The sequence below is a fragment of the Dacryopinax primogenitus genome (assembly GCF_000292625.1).
Source record: "Dacryopinax primogenitus strain DJM-731 SS1 chromosome Unknown DACRYscaffold_3, whole genome shotgun sequence".
NCBI classification, from domain to species: domain Eukaryota; kingdom Fungi; phylum Basidiomycota; class Dacrymycetes; order Dacrymycetales; family Dacrymycetaceae; genus Dacryopinax; species Dacryopinax primogenitus.
In genome coordinates, this window is record NW_024467200.1 from 1,254,193 (window position 1) to 1,273,180 (window position 18,988).

Below are 18,988 nucleotides of genomic sequence, written 5' to 3' on the forward strand. Positions count from 1 at the left end.
AGTCCGCCACTGTAGTACGTCCATACTGCATCTCTGCCTTGAGCATTTACTTGAGAAAAGACAAAATGGCCCAACAACCGCAAGCCACAATGGCCTATGATGAAGTGCGTGTTTATGTTCGGGAAAATAAAATAACCCTAATATAGCACGGCAGTATGGGCGCCCGTACATTATTTTGAGGGAGCAAGGCAAGAAGACGAGGACACATGGGCTGGAGGCTATTAGGGTTAGTATATTGAATTAATACTCTCTGAATTTATGATTAATATTTATGGCAGTCTCACATCCTTGCCGCTCGAACAGTTGCCAACATTGTACGGACCTCCCTGGGACCAAGAGGTGAAATCTTTTCCCCCATGCGATGTTCCGTCTTCTCAAGCTTCATAGGGCTCGACAAGATCCTCATCAGCCCGGATGGCGATATCACCGTGACAAACGATGGTGCGACTATTCTGGGTCAGATGGAGGTCGAGCATCAGATTGCAAAGCTTCTTGTCCAGCTTTCTAAATCACAGGATGACGAGATCGGTGATGGAACAACAGGCGTCGTTGTTTTGGCGGGTGCGTTACTTGAGCAGTCTGAAGAACTCTTGGATCGAGGTATTCACCCGATACGGATTGCCGATGGGTTCGAGAAAGCTTGTGCTGTTGCGGTTAAAGAGCTGGATCGCATCGCGGACGAGGTTGAATTTACCCCCTCGAATACCGAGAATTTGCTTAAGACGGCTATGACAAGTCTGGGAAGCAAGATGTACGTTTTCATGTCAACCAAAATTGGTCCCGTCTGATCAATTCTGCAGCGTGTCGAAGGCACACCAGCACTTCGCACAAATTGCCGTCGATGCAGTGCTTGCCGTTGCTGACCTGCAAAGAAAGGATGTCCCCTTCGATCTCATTAAGGTGACTGGCAAAGTTGGCGGCTCGCTCGCAGACACTTCCCTCGTAAAAGGCGTTGTCATCGACAAGGAGATGTCCCATCCCCAAATGCCGCGCACCGTTCGCGATGCCAGGATCGCCATTCTTACGTGCCCGTTCGAGCCCCCGCGCCCAAAGACGAAGCACAAACTTGAGATTGGTTCGGTGGAGGAATATCGCAAACTGCAGGCTTACGAGAAGGGCAAGTTCGAGGATATGATCAAGCGCGTGAAAGACGCGGGTGCAAACCTCGTCATATGCCAGTGGGGATTCGACGATGAGGCCAACTCGCTTCTAATGGCAAACGACCTACCCTCGGTCAGATGGGTCGGAGGTCCCGAGATTGAGCTCATCGCTATTGCGACGCATGGGCGAATCGTGCCGAGGTTCGAGGACCTCAGTGCTGAGAAGCTTGGAAAGGCTGGGTTGGTCAAGGAGATCGCCTTCGGTACGACAAGGGACAAGATGATCGTGATTGAAGAGTGCGCGAACAGCAAAGCAGTCACAATCCTTGTGCGCGGAAGCAACAAGATGGTATGTCCGTCCTAGTGAAATATCCGCAGATACTGATACCTACCCTACAGATTGTGGATGAGGCCAAACGCGCTCTTCATGATGCACTCTGCGTCGTGCGCAACCTGGTGGTAAACAACCGCGTGGTTTACGGAGGTGGAGCAGCAGAGATTAGCTGCTCGCTCGCAGTCTCCAAAGCGGCAGATGAAATACCTTCGATTGAACAATACGCGATGCGTGCGTTCGCTTCAGCGTTGGACAGCATCCCACTCGCACTGGCGGAGAACTCTGGCTTCAGCCCAATCGAGACGCTTACGGAGGTCAAGAGCAGACAGGTAACAGAGGCTAATCCTAGGCTCGGGATTGACTGCAATGGCAGGGGGGAGAATGATATGAAGAAGCAATTCGTATATGACCCACTGATTTCGAAGCGGCAGCAGTATTTGTTGGCCACTCAGATGGTTCGGGCAATACTGAAGATAGGTAAGTATTCTAGTGAGTCTCGTCGAGAGTATTGCTGACTTGGCCACGCAGATGATGTTATCACAGCTGGTTCCATGGACGAGTAGTTATTTGCACGTAATGATCAACTGTCACACCGTATATGCACATGAATTGCTCCCACACCAAACCAAACCCGCAGGACTTTGGCCATGTGCCCAACCTACTCGCTGCTTTCCCTCTTATTACGTTGGTATTTGATGTTGTTCCAGTTATATACAAACTGCCCATGTACAAGTTCTTCGCCCAGGCATTTGTTTCACGTCGTATCAAGCGTTCAGCTTCGCCTCAGTCTCCGCAAAGAGCGCAGCAACTGAATCGTCGTAAAACTTGTTGTCGACAGGATTACTACATCCCCCGGCCTGGTGGCCCCAGATACTGATAATCGGGTTGTACTTGCCGATGCCTGGTCGCATGAGCGAGACCTCGTGTTCGCCCGTGACGGCCTCGAAGTATTGGTCCGTTGTGCACGGCATGACTAGTGCACGCGCCTCGATGGCTTGCATCGCTGCCTCCAAGTTACCGTTGTAAGGAGGGATGTTGGATACGTCGCCAGTCTGCCAGGTCTTGACGAGAGAGAGGAGGTCGTTTGCATCCCTGGGCAATAAATGTGAGTGTTTCAATCAATTAGAAATGGATTGAACGCTTTACAAAGTGCCCATCCCTTCATCCCAATACTTGACCAAATACTCGTCGAAATCCTTGAATCCGAGCTCCTTATACCGATGCTCTCTATACCATGCACTGCTAAAGCCCCAACCGGAATACGCACGAGCAAAACCCTTCAAACCAAGGAGAGGAAGGTCGTCTGGCGTGTATTCTCCATTGTTGAACTTGCCATCGGCGAAAAGTGCGTTCTTGGGTCCTTCAAGAAAGACGTAGTTATGTAGGCTGCAGCGTGCAGCACCGGAGGTGGGGATGATATGTTGGACGAATGATGGATATTGCACGGCTGCCATTTGTTAATCAGCATAGTTCGACTGACGTGCATCGATGGTTCTGACCCCATTGATAAGACTGCATAGCACCCATGCTATATCCTGTGACGGCCCACAGCTTCGTTATACCAAGGCTTTCCACGAGCTTCTTCTGTGCTTCCACCTGGTCCGCTAGCGTGATCGGTGGAAACCGAGGTCCGTCGTAAGGTGCTTTGGAGTTAGAGGGAGAAGAGCTCTCCCCACCACCCAACATGCCGACCTGGATGATGAAATATTTCTCAGGCGTAAGCGTATGCTCCTCTCCAATTGGTATGTCACTGGAGCGAATGCTACCTCCGAAGCATGTCGGCTTAAGAACACTGCAAGGCGGTTCAGCTTTGCTCACGGCCGAGAGAAGGGAACAGCTCTCACGCAGGGTTTGTCGGGTCGCCAAGAGCGTGGTATTCCAGGAAACAGTCAGTGGTCTTTTGTCCACCAACGAGAGTGAACTCTCCCAGCGCGAACCGCTCGACCTTGAGCATCATCTGCTCAGGAGGTGGTTGGCGAGGTCTACAGTCCTCAGCGAGCCCTGAAGAATGCAGAAGGCAGTTCTTATATATCACGCCTCGCCTGCCACTGCTTTCGTGGTTGCGATAACGGGAGAACTCGACAGGAGAAAAACATATGCATCTCAGTCAATCAGGAGCCAACTGGGGATAGACCAATGATAACAGCGCCAGCTAGCACTTATGGAAGTCGGGGCCGAATGTAGGGAAGCTAAGATCCACATGTTCCTGAAAGAAGCCGCTGTCCGGGGTATCTCTTCCGAATTCCGTTCTAATTCATTCCGTAACCCAACAAAAAATCCGATATATCCCTAGGCCTTCTTCTCAACCTCAGCAAACAACTCGGCGACGGCCTCGTTAAAGAACTTGGTGTCAGTCGGGTTGCTGTTCGCACCAGCCTGATGTCCATAGATGCTGACAATGGGCTTATACATGCCAATTCCGGGACTCATGAGCGAGACCTCGATCTCGCTGGCCTCTGCCTCAAAGTATTGGTCCGTTGTGCATGGCATGACCAGAGCCCGCGCTTTGATGGCCTTCATAGCAGCTTCAAAATCGCCGTTGTAGGGAGGAATATTGGCAACGTTGGCCGTTTGCCAAGTTCGTGTCAGGCAGAGCAGGTCATTTGCATCCCTGGAAACGCATTAGCTTACGCGGACATGCGTAAAGTATATGGGCAGCGCACGTTGTGCCCAGGGAACCATCCCAGGCCTGCACCAGGTAATCATCAAGGTCCTTAAATCCGAGATCCAGGAACTTTCCCTGAGTATACCACGCACTGCTATAGCCCCAACCTGAATACGCCCTTGCGAAGCCTTTTGTTCCGAGTCGAGGCAATGCGTCGGTGGTGTAATGTCCACCCTTGAAGTTTTGATCCGCCAAGAGGGCATTTTTAGGACCTTCGAGGAACGTATAGTTGTGGGGACTGCATCGGGCGGAACCGCACACGGGAATGATGAAGTCCATATAGTCGGGATATTGTACACCTTTCTCTCGTCAGTAAATAGTCTCGTGTGCCGCAGAAAGTACTCACCCCATTGGAATGCTTGACAAGCACCCATGCTAAAGCCCGCGACAGCGAACAGTTTCTTGATCCCCAAGAAGTCGCAGAGCTTCTTCTGAGCATTGACCTGATCAGCAAGGGAGATGGGCGGGAAGTTTCCCCCGTTGAACGGCGCGTTCGTGTTCGATGGTGACGAGCTTTCCGAACCGCCGAACATGCCCACGAAAATGATGTAATATCTCGCCGGGGTGATGGTGTGCTCTTCACCCACAGGTACATCCGATCCCCGAATGGTACCTCCAAAGCAGGTCGGCTTCAAGATTCTGAGGAACATTCAGACGGCTGAGGTTGCTACAGTTATCCGTGGCTTACGCTGGATTCTTGGCGTCACCAATACACCGATACATCAGAAACCAGTCTGTTGTCTGAGCACGGCATTCTAGCTCAAAATCCCCGAGCTCAAACCTCTCTACCTTCATTGCCTCTTGCTCCGGGGTCAGTTTACGAGGCATGGCGTGTTATTGCTGCTCCAAGTCAATATGCGGTGAAGATCGTCGTTGGGGAAGACCCGTGCTGGCGACTAGTAAGCCGCCCGACACAAGGACTCACATTGTGTTGATGTTGTATTGCTTTCCGGCAGAATTCCGTGCCCGGATAACAGCGATCGGGTTGTTTAAGGAGAGCCAGCAGTTACGAGTACATAATAGACAGCACAGAGATTCGCATAGTCAAAAGATAGTCAAGGAAGGAGCAGCGCGGTGTTCATTTATCGTAGAATAGCACCAGATGATAGAAGCTAGAGGGAACGGCGGTGTGAAAAGCAAGAAGGCGACTTGCGTCTCACTCAAAAGGATCCGAGACCTCGGTCCATGCTCCAGTAATATTATCACTCTTCACATTAATGCTGAAGAGCAATGACATTGCCGACATATCAATCAGCCTACAATATCTCACAGGGCTCATATGCCGCACGCTGTAAGGTCCTTTGCCATGCTGGTGCCTGAATAGTGTATGGCCCCACGTGTATCAGAAGGGAGAATGTAGGAAGTCACAAGGTATGGAAATTTCCTGTCGTTGTCGTTGTACTTTACAAAGAATTGGACAGATGATTGACTTGGTAAGTCAACCTATAGCTATTATGGAATGAGCGATTGCTCGCAGGGGACAACAATCAAAATACAGTAAGGTGACAGAAGGTATATGTGAAAGGAGGAAGGGATGGCGGAAGAGGTGTTCACCAACTGCCACACGGAAGCATTCTGTCGCGCTGAATAACGACCACGCCTCACGACCTCAACGCGTCCTCAACGTTACCTCAATCCTCCACCATCTGGAAACGACGTGAACAAACGATCTGAAAGAGAAAATAGAGAATCTTGGAATCTCAACGGTGACAACACCCGAACGGTAGGCGCCCACAATGTCCACGTCATGTCAAGTGTTCTCCCGCTGACAACAACCACAGAAGCGAATCGACCTCCACGCATATAGGTATCGACCGATATCGTCAGACTCTCGGACAACTTTTTCTTTGAAAGGAGAAACGATTTTTACCATCTTATGTCCTCCCAGAAGCCGATTAGTACAACTAGTCAAAGAAGCCAGGAGTCAGAAGCATACGATCCGGACGAGTCTTTCTCCTCCACAGGGTCAGCAGGAGGTAGGCGGCGACCACGCGCAAGCACGAGCACGATTCCTCTATCTGTCGCGTACGGGTGCGTTGTTCCCCAGCTGCGTCAGATATTCCTCTGACCGATCGCTGTCGTTCACTTCAGTGCCCTTCCCAACGCAGCCTCCTCTGGTGACAACGCGACTGCAGTGAGACCTGTCTCACCACAACAGCCCAGACGTGGTACCACTTCACCACCCCCGGCACCTACGCTCATATCTCCCTCGTCTCCCACCCCTGTGGAAGCTGCCCGACAGCGATACGCCGCTCTTAAGGATCAGAAGCAAGCCGAGATCGCTCAGAGGCAGCAACAACAGCTAAAGCAACGCCAAAGCTTGAACGCGACTGGTCTTATGTCTTCTGCGACGGCACCTAACCCAGCTTCTCTCCGTGACACCACGGTGGGAGCTGCGACTGCCATTCACAGTGCTGGCGGAGTGAAGGCGCTTAGCGCAATGTATGCTACGGGAGCTAGACGCCCTACTGGCAGGCTCACCTCTAGACTTGCGGAACCACCTCAAACGGTGCAAGCTCAAGATGAAGATAGCGATATGGAACAAGGTTCCGTAGGAGACGTACGTGCGACAGCACCACGTGCTCGCAGCCCGGTAATGGATATGATCATGAGCGGTGCAGCCAAAGTCAAATATGTTGTGAAAGAACGTGACCATGAAGCAATGGACGAGGACGAGGACGAAAGGGAGGAGAGTTATGACTACGCAGAGGAGGATCGATACGTAGAGGAAGGCAGCCTCATGGATCTTGATGAACCAGCAAAGGCACAGTCGAAGTCGAAAACAAAGAGGAAAAGAGATGAAGACAAGGCTTATAAGGCAGAGCAAGATCCGGAAGAGGAGGATGATGACATCATAGACGATGATGCCGAACCCGATGATATCGCGGAGGACGGACAGGCCAAGGTGTGTAGATTTGCCAAGGAACATCACGCGTTTGTTTAACTAGCTACAGAAATCACGCAAGCGATTAAAGACAACCGCTGACAAAAAGACCTATCGACCGTCCTCGGAGGAGCCTTATGCGTCTGACGAAGATATGGATACACCTCGGCGAAAGCGAGGTAAAGCTAAGGCCCCGGTCCGCCTTCCTTTCCCCGCAAATGCAGACATGAGTCACAAGAATCGACGCAAGAGCACCACCAAAAAGGGCCGAAAGAGCACAGGGGTCGATGAAGACGAAAGCATTGAAACTGAGGAAACCGTCATCATCGAGAAGCCAACGAGCCAGAAGAGCAAGCCCACTGCACCGGGTCTTGCTCAGATTACCCCACAGCCAAGCACTGTACCCGCGGTTCTCCCTCAGAAGCCTGCTCGCCCATCTTCTACTCTTGTTCTTCCGGCTGACCGACTACGACCCTCGCCTGCATCCCTTGCTCCTCCTGTCGGCAATGTACCGCGCAGCAAATCTCCGAACCCTCCAACTATTGCTGGACGGACCGTTTCACCGTCCTATATCGGACCCGGCCATCCAGCCTACGCTCCGTTTGCCCTTCGCCCCGACGCCCAGCGAAGTGACCCAACCACTTCCGACACAATGCTAGACAAAGAGGTCAGGGACGAAGTACCATCACCCGAGTCTGCAAGCCATGCAGATGGCGAGGAAGAGATGCAGCCGCCGCCATGGCAAGGTCTCATGCAGGGCCTGGTCAACATATTCTACTACATTCTCATTTGGCCTCTCACTCTCATTTCGAAGATTTTGTCTCCAGGCTTCGCATATGGGAGGGACCTTGTTGCAAAGGGCAGTTGGATATGGCCTCCCCTCATATTCTGGGGCATCAGCATCCTGGTTCTTTACGCGTCTGTTCGAGGGCTCAGCGCTTGGGCTGGATATTCCTCCGGACTAGACGGCATTTCTTACCAGCCCATCTACGCAGACGCTCCGCCAGAAGTTGCCGACTTGGTGGGTCGTATCGGGCAGCTGGAGGAGAAACTCCGTCGGGCGTTGGCAGACCTCAGTGCTCGCGAGACCGCACCGGCACAGGACTCTCGCCTCACTGGAGACATCGACCAGCTCTGGAAGAGAGTCTACCGAATGGAGGACGAAATGCGGGAGCGCAAGACGTCCGAAACTAGCTTTAGTTCTGCTCTGGACAGACTCAGCTCCGATCTGCCTGGTCTCCATTCAAAACTCGAAGCAGTCACCGGAGGCGCCGGCCTGGAGGATCGTTTCAAGCGTATCGACGCGGCGCTTGCTGAGACTCGGCAAGGCTCAGACCGACTTTCAAAGAAGTTCGATGAGACTCAGAGCCTTGTAAAGCACGCAGATGCCTTCATTGAACAGACTCAAACTGAGCTGCGTATGGTCGGAAAAACTGCGGAACAGGCATTGGCAGAAGCGAAACGCGCTGAAAAGGCTGCCAAGAGCGCCACCGTGCCGAGTGGAAGCGGAAACATCAATGTCCACGTTGTCGACGCTCGACTCAATCAACTCGGCTACAACACGATTCTGCGCACAGATCATGCACTGTTTGAATTTGGATCAGGCATTGCCCCCCAATTTACCTCACCTCAGTATGATGTGTTCTCCCCAACGACTAATCAACCTCGCTTATCAGGTTTGTTCAGCAAACACCAGCCGCTAGGACCCGACGCAAGCTCTGTCATCATGCCATTCTTGGATCCTGGTCACTGCTGGGCATTCAAGGGCGACAAAGGATCTATGGGCATCAGACTGCATCGCTTCGTCTACGTGGATGAAATTGTCGTCGAAGCTCCCCCGCTGTCGATGCTTGATCAGCCCGAGACTACCCCTAAACAGTTTGACGTGTGGGGTCATGTCGAAAGTGGCAACGTTGCCAAGCTGGAAGAATACTTGAAGAAGCATCCCTCTGATCAGACCCCCCCACCTCCGTCTACAAATGCCAGGTTCATGCATCTAGGCTCATTCGAATACGACAACCAGGGTGCTCCTATTCAAAAGTTCTCCTTGGACCCTGCACCGTCTGGTCACATGATCGATTTTGGACTGGTAGTGTTCACATTCAACTCGAATTACGGGGGCGACTACACTTGTTTGTACCGCATTCGCATCCACGGGGAACCTTCCGGTAATAATCTGTACGGTCTTCGTGGCTGATGCCCCAATATCATCCCACCATCCCACACCAACTTTTCCTCCCATCATTCTTTGTGTACTTGTATCGACTTTTGCTGGTTTGTTTCTTTTACGAGATCTGGTCGCTCCCTTTGAATGTGCTGGTGTGGAAGGTATCCGAGTGATATCCCTCTTGTCATGATCTTTACCCTGTTCTCTCTCATCCGTGATTATATACCTCATCGTCGTCCTTGTACTGCCACGATCTTTACCCTGTTCTCTCTCATCCATAATTATATACCTCATCGTCATCCTTGTGCTGCACACTCTGTGTAGCTGTATCGTTCCTTGATAACCCATTTTGAATGTCACTGCATGTACGGTGTGTAATGCGATCCTTCTAGCCGTACGAACTTCAGCGGTAAAGCCTGCCAAGTCCCCAGTTTAGTTTCAGCGATTCGCAGAATCCTTCTCAACCCTTCCTGGGGGAGTATCGATGTAAGCAGGCAATGTCAACTTCATATTTGTTCTTTCATTTCAGGTATCGATTTACTACAAATGGTCTCGTTCTGCACTCAACTTCGCTCCGAATCTTCTATCAATGCGGGTATCAGTAGACCCTCACATCTACAGGTGACGGAACTTGTTTGTTGCCTGGATATCTCATAATGAGAACCTTGACACTTGGCACCAGGAAATGTACATCCTCACCTCTACCAGGAGCTTCGCGATACCATCTTCCTTGGATGAATGGCCGGCGTTGGGTACGATGTGGAATTCGGCCTCCGGGAAGGCTTTCTTGAGCGCCCATGCTGTGGTTGCTGGGCCTAGAAGTCATAACGCTCAGTTAGGGAACAATCCATCTTTTGAGTCACCTACAGATCACGTCATATCTGCCCTGGACAATCACCGTAGGAATGTGGCGGCTTCAGGCTTGTGAGCGACAGCATGTACGCGTCGTTGATTTCCTTACATCTTGTCAATGGCCTGTTTCTCAAGGAGTTGCCCATCTCTCATCCAGCCCTGCAAGAAGGTTCAGCAAGGTTCGAGGTCATCCAAAATGGGACTGACCTCATTGAAGAAGAAGTGATTTTCAATGCGAGCAAATGCACTTCGAATAATGAGGCCCGCGAGTTCCGGGCGGTGAGAGGGAACACTTACTTGGCCCAATCATCCTGAGCTGCGCGTTCTACAGCTTCCAGGTCCAGGTTCATGCGGGAAGTACTCATCCTGATGGGACGGTTGTCAGTCACGCCTTCAGCGGTGGATCCACATGGCAAGGCTGACATACTCCCACTTCGACCAGGCTCGAGCCGCCCGGAGACGTATCGCATCGTCATCAGAGTTCAGTTGGCTGTGATACGCCTTCATCATATCGTCGCGCTCTGCTTCGGGAATGGGCGCAATGAACTCGTCCCAGGCTTCGGGGAAAATATGAGAAGTGCCATTCTGATAGAAGAACACCAGTTCACTGTGCATTTCATTTCAGTTCAGCAATGTTCAGCCCCGGAGTGCATAAGCAAACCTCTTCCGCAGAGTAAATATACCTCTGAGCACAAGAGCTTTCACGGGCTCTGGGTATGTCTGGCCATGAGGTTAACGAAGAACATCATCGCAAACAAAGTCTCCTGACCTCGGCATAGGCTAAAGCGAGTGTGGAACCCTAAGGTCGAATGACTTCTCCGATTCGGCCATGTGACAGAAAACAAGCGCACCCAAGATCCTCCAAAGACAACCCATTTATGAATGCCCAGATGCTTGCGAATACGCTCAACATCCTCGACCAGATCCCAGGTGGTATTGTGCTCAAGGCAAGCTGAACTGTAGCCAGAATGAGAACTTGAACAGTGCCCCATTATATGCACACATACGGAGTGGACTTCCCGGACCCACGCTGATCAAAGAGAATGATCTTGTACACTTCTGGGTCAAAGTATCGTCGGTCAAGCTCGCTGGTCCCTCCTCCAGGACCACCTTGACCCTCTTGAGCCTGTGGAATAACTCGAAGGATATATTCGTTTACCGTGCAAGAAAACAACTGATAGACAATAAGAGTGCATTAACCATATATGATATTCAAACACCCACCCGGCTTCCCATTCTCGTTCCCGCTAATCTCGTAACTAACCACATCGAAATTGAGCAAAGCATCAACCCACGCAAGCTAACTCTTACTAGAGTGTATGGATGTCCGACACCTTCAAGGTCCCAGTCTCGAACGCACTGATCTCAGCATACAGAGAAGCCATGATGATACGGCGGTAAGAGGGTGAATGACAACGTGTATACGGTGTTGGACAGTCTTCAAGCGCCCAACCCAATAGGGCGATGTTCGCAATTTCACGCGCGTTGCATCCTTGCACAGCACCCCCCTAGTTTGTCAACCTTCGGAAAACCGATCGCGACCTACAAAACAATAACTTCTAATTCTGGCCTTTTTTTTTGACCGCTATTACAACTCGCAACTCTATCACGACTCCCCATGCGGTCTTTGACTTCCAGACATCTAGAGTGAATCAAACCGTGATCTCGTCAGGGATTCGGGCATTTTACCCCTCGATAGACGTAAATCCCTATGACCATCACACAACATGACGGTTATATTAGCTCTTCCTGAACGTGCCGATGCCGACTTTAATGTTTGGTTTGTATTCCTTGCGCGTCCGCGGACTAATAGATGGACTGTATGGAACGACAACGGAGAAGATAGGGACACAGGGATGTAACGAAATGCACGAATGTGTACACAACAACTACGGGTATGTGGAGGAGAATGTGGAGAATGTGGTCCTTTACTACAGATCGCAGTAAGCCAAACGGCGCCATGGACGGGAAAATAGTGCATACCAGGAAATAGTCCGGTACCCTACGAGACACCAGCGGTTCACCAGCACGTGGTGCAGGGTCGAATTGAAGGCTTGGGACATGTCAGAAGTTATGTCGAGGCAGTCGTGTTCATGAACCCACAAACTATACGAGAGCTTCTCGTCAATCTCCATGATCGCGGCCTGATTGCCACAGCGATAGCAGTAGTTCGGTGCGCTGAAAATTGTGACTACGTTGCGATCCTGGCTCCAGTTATAACCTCCATACAGCATGAGTTAATTGCAAGCAGGCAGAATGCAGTTGCTCACCCTCCATGACCAGCTGATGGGCGCGTGCAATCAGGGTCAAGCCATTGTTATGATTGAACGCCTCTGAAATGTCCTGCCCGAATGTGTATCCTGCACCTCGTGGAGATATCCCCCATCCACACCGATCGTCCGGGTCAGACCATAGCAGGTCGCACATCGGCCCCTCATGAGGCACTTCCTGAACACGGTCAATCGAGCGGATGTGGTCGAGCGTGTCAATGGAAGGGGATAAGCCGCCGTGCAGACAGAAGATCTGACATTCCAGTAAGTAAAGATGAACTCAAATCACGCCCGAGTAACTCGTTACTTACCTGGTTGTCGATAAGGGCAGTGAGGGGTAGGTAGTCGAAGAGGTCGGTGAAGAATCGCCATACGTTCGCGTTTCCATATTTCCGTAAGCACTCGTCATAGAAGCCGTACACCTGCGTGATCTGTCGACTCTCGTGATTACCTCGAAGGATGGTAACACGGTCGCGGTAGCGAAGTTTTAGCGCAACGAGAAGAGTGACAGTCTCCACAGAATAGTACCCTCGGTCCACGTAGTCTCCCATGAAGAGGTAGTTGGTGTCGGGGGAGTTTCCACCGATCCGGAAGAGCTCAGAGAGATCATGCTGATATGTATCAGGAGACACGAATCTGCTTGCAGCGCCAACAGACGTACAAATTGACCATGAATATCTCCGCAGACTGTTACAGGGCATCGTACGGGCTGGACGTTTGATTCTTCCATAAGAATTTCCCGCGTCTATGTCAGCGCTTGTCAGCGAATGTTCCAGGACGAAACAATACGAGAGAAGTCCCATAGATACAACACAGCGATTAGGTGCAGATAACATGGACAACCCGTCCCGCAAAACAGTCGTGTGACCGGAAGGCTCACCTTATCACAAAGCCTCTTGACGTCCGATTCTGCAAGTTGTTTACACTGACCGAGCTGCTCTATCCAACCGTCCACCTCGACAGGATCAATCATCTTCTCCATAGGCGCGGCCATTTTTCTCGTGGATTTGATTTCGGTTCGTTAATTGAAGAGTTTGTTAGGTAAAAATTCTTGTTCGGTTGATGATAAGTGCAGTCCAGTGTCAGGGGTGCTCTACTGTATCATCAGCATGGGTAGAACGCACATATGGTTCCGTTGCATGAGCGCCACTTGTACTAGTGGCTCACTCGGGGTCGAATCTCAATAGTACTGTGGGGAAAGTTTGAGGTAACCTCCACCCAGGCACTCTTCCATATGAATTCTGGGATATTTACTGGAATAAGAAACATCTGCCCGAATCCATCAAATCCCTATCAATTAAACGCGCCAGTAAAGAAGTAGAATGTGAAGGTCTTCCAGCACGGGAATATGTAATCGAACACCACCCGTTCATCGCCAAACTATCCGGCTGTGAGAATGCGCTCATCACAAGCGAAATGTTGGATGCGATCTAATGAACAATCGGCAATCAGAAATCCCTATTGCGACTCCCCGCATCAGCGATGATCCTGTCATTCAGTTTCGGCCTGTTCAACACGAACGAGACTTTATCCGCCTTGCAAGGTCATTTGAAGACGATAGTGCGGAACGTGGCACTGGATGTATCCTCACTGGTCAACCAGGGATCGGTAAGCGATCTGTATCCAATGATCAAGCATCTAACAGACGTCTTGCTGCAGGAAAGAGCCCAAACATTATTCTGTCTTCCGCTGCTTCGTCTTCACGCCAACCGTATGATCATACTTCAAACCGATTCCAATTTTGCATGGATTTTCGCGAAGGATGGCGTGTCTACGATTGATCTGCAGAGCCCTGCATCCGCAGTGCTAGATGACGAAGTCATGAGAGAAAACAAAGCGTGGATATTGGTCGATTCAGCCCGCACCTTGGTTGAGCCTCACAGGGCTCTCCAAAGAACACGCCTCTATATTGTTCAAGCAGCGTCCTCCCGTCCGGACCACTTGCGGTCAAAGAAGGCTAGGCTTGTCTCACAATACATCATGGAGCCGTGGTCTTGGCAGGAGATCATTATGGGGTATGTTTTGAAGCTCTGAAGTCGAGTGCATGTCTGAATAGGGATCAGGCGAGCTGTTCAGGATAACAATGCTCGGACGAACGATGGAGACCTGCAATGTTCCGCATACGCTTCTCTTAGCCCAACTCCACGTATAGTCTATTCCATTCATTCCTATTCCCGATTCGACCTAGTTTTGCGTCGAGTGAAAAACGAAATTAAACAACTCAACCGGACAAAGAAAGTCGAGGTAATTCTACGGGGGAACGACGTCGGAATTTCTCTTGGAATTCTCATGGTTCGCCTACGGAAAACGAGGGAGATACTTCGCTTCGTTCCTGCGTCGCCTCTCATCGGAAATCTACTTGCAATACCCTCGTTTCACTCTCGTTCCCACCACCGCCAAGAGCTTTTCGATGACTATTGCCTCCGCCCCAATTTCAGAGCATTGGGTGGAGCCGTGCTGGAGGCGTATGTACTGAGGGCCTTCACCTATCCTAAGGTCTACAAGATGCAGAAGCTTACACCTGTGACCGCTAAGTCAGAGGTGCGACGATATCGAGCACATTCGTCGAACGGAGGAGAGCCGACATGCCTACACATCGGAGGAAGTCGAACCGCACTCAAAAATCAAGCATGGCGTTGAGTTACGTACAGTACCCGCGTTGTAACTGAACGTTACGATGATAAGGATAGCGCTTTCAAGCTTCGTGAAAACATGTTCTATCTTCCGCAAAAGCCTAACCAAGCGACTTTCGATGCGTTCTTCGTCAAGCGGGAGCCAAACGGAGAACTCAATGCATTGTTGCTCCAGGTGACTGTTGGGCAGAGGCACGATGTGAATCCGAAAGGCATAAAGTGGCTGGAACAGCTCGGGGTTCGGTCATTCGTTTATGTGATTATCGCGAGGTGATGTTCGGTGCACAGTCACTTTTCCTCCGGAGATAAACCAAAAAATTCCTGCCAAATACTTCCTGCAGATCAACCAGCTTGATGGCCCAGTAGCTCCAGATCCAGATGGTTCAGTAGCTCCAGTAGACCCAGCAGATTCTGCGCCACCAGTACCGCATATCCGTTATTTCTTTGCCCGAAAGGCATTAGATCCCGTACGCGTTCGAACAGACCTAAGTTGCACTCCAAACAGAAGAAAAGCGAAGTAATCCTAATCCTTCCCGCGTTCATAGCCTGACACCGACAGCCCGTTCAGATTCTCTTACGGTTGTCTTTTGCTTCCCATTCACCTACTTCCGCACCTAACCTTATTATAACCCGGAAACTTTTGCCAAACCTGGCCCAACTTCAACCTGCATCCACGGATGGAGCGACCGTGCTCGACGTTCAATTTCGACCCTTTCTCTGGGAGCAGCGCCATGCATGGGTCCTTAGCGTGCTGCGTAAGGAGCAAGCGCGAACGGTAGCGTCAATACAGCCAGTTGTGCTTTACCCCGGCTCATCTCAAATGTCTTGGAATAGGTGCTTGATATTGGGTGCGGAGAGGGGTCTTTACTGGCGACTCTATCGCAACCTGCCCAGGCGGTCTTTGACCCCACACTCACAAACATCGAGAGTGAATCATATCGCGATCTCTATCTGGACCGCATTGCAGGACTCGATATCGTGCCAACTGAACTGTCCAAAGCCGAACGTGTAACTGTCCCATCGAGTCCTGCAGCTCAGCCAACGCAAAACTCGTGGATCAGAGAGCCAATACGATGGAGTTCTTTGGAAGTCAAGCTTTGGCTAGGCAGTCTAGATGTCTATAATCCGGAACTAAACGCGTACGAGTACATGGTCGCAATGGAGGTGTATGTCGCCTCATCATGAGCATACCTCTATTCGCGCTAAACATACATGTCTTCTATCAGGATCGAACATCTTCCACCCGACATTCTTTTAAAATTCGCTCCCATGATTCTTGGTCGATACAGACCCAAGGCCCTTCTCGTCACGACACCAAACTACAACTTCAGTCCGCTCTTCACTGCTCCAGGATATACCGATCCGAACGCATATCCAGATCCCACAGGTCGGACAAGCCGTTTCTTCCGGCATGATGATCACAAATTCGAGTGGACAGAAGATGAATTTCGCGCATGGTGTGGTGCGGTATGACTCGTGGGACGTCTATAATGATCTGACTTGGAACAGAAGGCGTTGCTCTTGACTTTGGCTACGAAGTTGAAGTGGACGGCGTCGGAAGGTCCATCACAGAAGATCCGTACGGCCGAATATCTCCATTTGCGTCCCAGGTAGCGGTCTTTCGGCGTGAGATGGAACGGACAGGACTATCATCGCAGAAACAGAAAGCTGAGCTGATAGGCTCATCGCCGCATACACTTGTTGCTTGCCACCTGCACGAACCGCACCCATCAGGTGGTATTTTCAAGCCAACCAAAGACATCATGGACCGTGTAGAAGAAGTTTTCCACGAGGTAGACTGCGGAGCGCTAACCTTGCGCGACCTCTGGAACGATTGGAAACTTCCTTACCTGTGCGGCGGTGCTCTGGGCTGCTTGTTGAAGGCGATTCGGAACGAGGGCGACGAGTGGGAAATTCATCAGACGGAAGAAAGCAAGAAATATCGATTGGCGATGACGGTGATCTGGAAGACTTTTGTTCCGAAGCCACCGCAGATCGATCCAGAAGAAGATCGGGAAAGTCTTTTGTCCTTTGCGGTGGAGGCGGATGAGGACGAAGAATACCAGAATGAGCACGGGGACTGGTCTGAGCAGGATGGCGGCAGTGACGTTACGGGAAACCAGGGCGACTGGGGCTGGGCAGACAATTCCGTCGTTGCACAACAGTCCTCCGAATGGGGTGAGGGTATAGGTTGGGGAACGAAAGCTGACAGTACGGAAGCACACGATACCAAACATACTTTTTAGACATACAAGCACACTCGTGCAAATAGATTCGCATGGCACGCTTGTATGAATTAACGTCGTAATGATATGATACATGTGTACAATGAAAGAGCTGTCCTCATCCTCTGCAAAAGCGTCAACAAGATTGCAGATATGACTAGGAGGAGTAACGCACATCGCGCCTATTACCTCCTATAAACTTCGTCTCTCCGCCGTGTCGAACCGAAGATCCGATCGTCTCGGAGCTGCAGACGTCAGGATGTCTTGTCGTATACAGACGCAAAGCAATCTCACCTATTAATGGGTTCATCTGGGCCATGTAAGTGATGGCCCACATCAAGTAGCAGCAAGCAATGGTGAGAAGGATGCTCGTCCGAATAAGCCTGTTCAGCAATCAGATATATGGACACGTCGTATGTCTTACAACGTACGTCTGTTGATCTCCCTTCGGCGTCAACCACCAGCCTACAAAGCCAGCTGCAACGGCGATAGCCAATATGATGATGACAACCCAACCGCTCATAGCTGTGACCGAAAGTGTTTGTGTTGGGATATGGCTTCAAAGTGTTCGAGTATCAGTTGTTGAGGCTCCCTACGGAGGCATTTCGGCGTTAATCACGGCCTAATACCCAGACGCGTCGACGCGTCCTGAGAGGGCATTCATTCTCCTCTTCACACATTCCTCAATTTCTTGACACACCAGCCCTTCATGTCTAGTCCTTACTATGGCAATGCTGGAGGTGGAGGAGGTGGAGGTTTCTCGCGCTCTCCGTATGGGAGTCAAGAGAGTCCTTCTGGGAACACTCGGGTATGTGGTGGTGTCTCTCCATTGCATTGCCGTTGAAAGGGCCGGCGGTCTACAGAAAGCGGGAACGCATTCCCTTCGACCAGTCACTGTCAGACAAGTTGTGCAGTCTGATCACGCTTTTGGTGATGCCGAATGGCAAATCGACGGGTCCGATGCACCTTCCGTACGCTCCTTGGTTGTGGCATGGTTGCAATGACTCATGTCCCCTAACAGGTTACGTTTGTCGCACAAGTCCGTGGAAAGGCTCAACAGGCGACGAACACTGCATTCAGCCTCGAGGATGGAACAGGACAGATTGATGCGAGGCTTTGGTCAGACTCCCAAGACCCCGATACCGCAGCAGGGAGCGAGATTGAGTGAGTCTGAGAACGCTCTTCCCGCATACATCAACACTAAACCAGCCCCAAAGAAATGACGTGTGGGTCCGTGTGCAGGGAACTATCAAAGAATTCAACAAAAAGAAGCACGTCGCCGCTCAGCGTGTTCGCCCAATAACCGACATGCAGGAAGTCTACTATCACTACTGCGAGGCGCTCTCTGTACATCTTGAGCTCACAAGAGGTCAGGTAAAGGGCGGCGGAGGTGCGCTGACCTCTGGTGCTGCAAATGTCCATGCTCAAGTCAATGGCCCCACGAATGTGTCGTCTGACTATACGATGGGCGGTGGCGGGGGAGGAACGGCCAACAATTATGCCCATATGCCAGCGCTGGATCGTGCAATCATGCAATTCATTGAGAGTAGCGCGAACTCAGATGGATGTCATCTCACTGCCATTTCAAGAGCTGTGGCCAGACCCGGTGTTACCGCTGAGCAGATCAGGTTAGGATTTCATCTGTCTTATTTCTGCGTGATAGTTGACAAGTTACCCCAGTCTGGCTCTGGAGAGGCTGTCAGATGATGGGCACGTATATAACACTCACGATGACAACCACTTCCAGTCTGTGAATATGTCATGAGCGGATGCACAGCCTGTATTTCTCTTATGGTCTTCTACTCTTACTCAACCCCGAGGAACTTCTACTCCATCTGAAGTTGTCCATCAACATGTA

The 18,988-nt window shown here is 50.9% G+C and overlaps 9 protein-coding genes across 9 annotated transcripts; 4 read left to right on the forward strand and 5 right to left on the reverse strand.

The window, feature by feature from the left end:
• Window positions 1-25: 25 nt before the first annotated feature.
• On the forward strand, window positions 26-2,154 carry DACRYDRAFT_20540 (uncharacterized protein). The gene is made up of 7 exons (XM_040771976.1): window positions 26-104; window positions 155-226; window positions 279-339; window positions 388-751; window positions 801-1,449; window positions 1,500-1,911; window positions 1,963-2,154. The coding sequence occupies exons 1-7, from the start codon at window positions 66-68 to the stop codon at window positions 1,995-1,997; spliced, it is 1,632 nt and encodes a 543-aa protein (XP_040631861.1). The 5' UTR covers window positions 26-65; the 3' UTR covers window positions 1,998-2,154.
• A 44-nt stretch (window positions 2,155-2,198) lies between these two features.
• DACRYDRAFT_47610 (homoserine acetyltransferase family protein) lies at window positions 2,199-3,388 on the reverse strand (the record flags this gene model as incomplete). The annotated part of the gene is made up of 4 exons (XM_040774769.1): window positions 2,199-2,526; window positions 2,581-2,881; window positions 2,934-3,226; window positions 3,279-3,388. 4 exons carry the CDS (start codon window positions 3,386-3,388, stop codon window positions 2,199-2,201), a joined length of 1,032 nt encoding a protein of 343 aa, XP_040631862.1.
• Window positions 3,389-3,723: 335 nt separating this feature from the next.
• On the reverse strand, window positions 3,724-5,196 carry DACRYDRAFT_98713 (alpha/beta hydrolase fold protein; the record flags this gene model as incomplete). The annotated part of the gene is made up of 5 exons (XM_040777543.1): window positions 5,025-5,196; window positions 4,788-4,939; window positions 4,446-4,738; window positions 4,098-4,398; window positions 3,724-4,045 (listed from the first exon to the last, which is right to left on the reverse strand). Exons 2-5 carry the CDS (start codon window positions 4,925-4,927, stop codon window positions 3,724-3,726), a joined length of 1,056 nt encoding a protein of 351 aa, XP_040631863.1. The 5' UTR covers window positions 4,928-4,939; window positions 5,025-5,196.
• A 3,542-nt stretch (window positions 5,197-8,738) lies between these two features.
• On the forward strand, window positions 8,739-9,364 carry DACRYDRAFT_20541 (uncharacterized protein). The gene has a single exon (XM_040771977.1). It carries the CDS (start codon window positions 8,764-8,766, stop codon window positions 9,178-9,180), a length of 417 nt encoding a protein of 138 aa, XP_040631864.1. The 5' UTR covers window positions 8,739-8,763; the 3' UTR covers window positions 9,181-9,364.
• Window positions 9,365-9,459: 95 nt separating this feature from the next.
• DACRYDRAFT_93356 (prolyl aminopeptidase serine peptidase) lies at window positions 9,460-11,425 on the reverse strand. Its single transcript, XM_040777148.1, has 14 exons — window positions 11,314-11,425; window positions 11,227-11,261; window positions 11,162-11,176; window positions 11,010-11,112; window positions 10,854-10,959; window positions 10,772-10,801; window positions 10,664-10,722; window positions 10,430-10,609; window positions 10,300-10,368; window positions 10,210-10,249; window positions 10,112-10,161; window positions 10,018-10,064; window positions 9,850-9,965; window positions 9,460-9,792 (listed from the first exon to the last, which is right to left on the reverse strand). The coding sequence occupies exons 1-14, from the start codon at window positions 11,385-11,387 to the stop codon at window positions 9,766-9,768; spliced, it is 951 nt and encodes a 316-aa protein (XP_040631865.1). The 5' UTR covers window positions 11,388-11,425; the 3' UTR covers window positions 9,460-9,765.
• A 341-nt stretch (window positions 11,426-11,766) lies between these two features.
• On the reverse strand, window positions 11,767-13,352 carry DACRYDRAFT_75985 (serine/threonine specific protein phosphatase Sit4). The gene is made up of 7 exons (XM_040776170.1): window positions 13,153-13,352; window positions 12,934-13,017; window positions 12,584-12,883; window positions 12,273-12,525; window positions 12,106-12,223; window positions 11,986-12,055; window positions 11,767-11,933 (listed from the first exon to the last, which is right to left on the reverse strand). Exons 1-7 carry the CDS (start codon window positions 13,264-13,266, stop codon window positions 11,931-11,933), a joined length of 942 nt encoding a protein of 313 aa, XP_040631866.1. The 5' UTR covers window positions 13,267-13,352; the 3' UTR covers window positions 11,767-11,930.
• Window positions 13,353-15,563: 2,211 nt separating this feature from the next.
• DACRYDRAFT_48036 (uncharacterized protein) lies at window positions 15,564-17,151 on the forward strand (the record flags this gene model as incomplete). The annotated part of the gene is made up of 4 exons (XM_040774799.1): window positions 15,564-15,680; window positions 15,740-16,071; window positions 16,132-16,367; window positions 16,415-17,151. Coding segments are annotated over 4 exons (1,422 nt in total), but the record flags the coding sequence as incomplete, so codon positions are not given.
• Window positions 17,152-17,322: 171 nt separating this feature from the next.
• On the reverse strand, window positions 17,323-17,653 carry DACRYDRAFT_104867 (ATPase V0 complex subunit E; the record flags this gene model as incomplete). The annotated part of the gene is made up of 3 exons (XM_040767992.1): window positions 17,323-17,375; window positions 17,425-17,513; window positions 17,562-17,653. The coding sequence occupies 3 exons, from the start codon at window positions 17,651-17,653 to the stop codon at window positions 17,323-17,325; spliced, it is 234 nt and encodes a 77-aa protein (XP_040631868.1).
• A 162-nt stretch (window positions 17,654-17,815) lies between these two features.
• Window positions 17,816-18,974, forward strand: DACRYDRAFT_63285 (replication protein A subunit RPA32). Its single transcript, XM_040775729.1, has 5 exons — window positions 17,816-17,938; window positions 17,994-18,101; window positions 18,152-18,294; window positions 18,348-18,758; window positions 18,811-18,974. The coding sequence occupies exons 1-5, from the start codon at window positions 17,840-17,842 to the stop codon at window positions 18,893-18,895; spliced, it is 846 nt and encodes a 281-aa protein (XP_040631869.1). The 5' UTR covers window positions 17,816-17,839; the 3' UTR covers window positions 18,896-18,974.
• The last annotated feature ends 14 nt before the right edge of the window (window positions 18,975-18,988 follow it).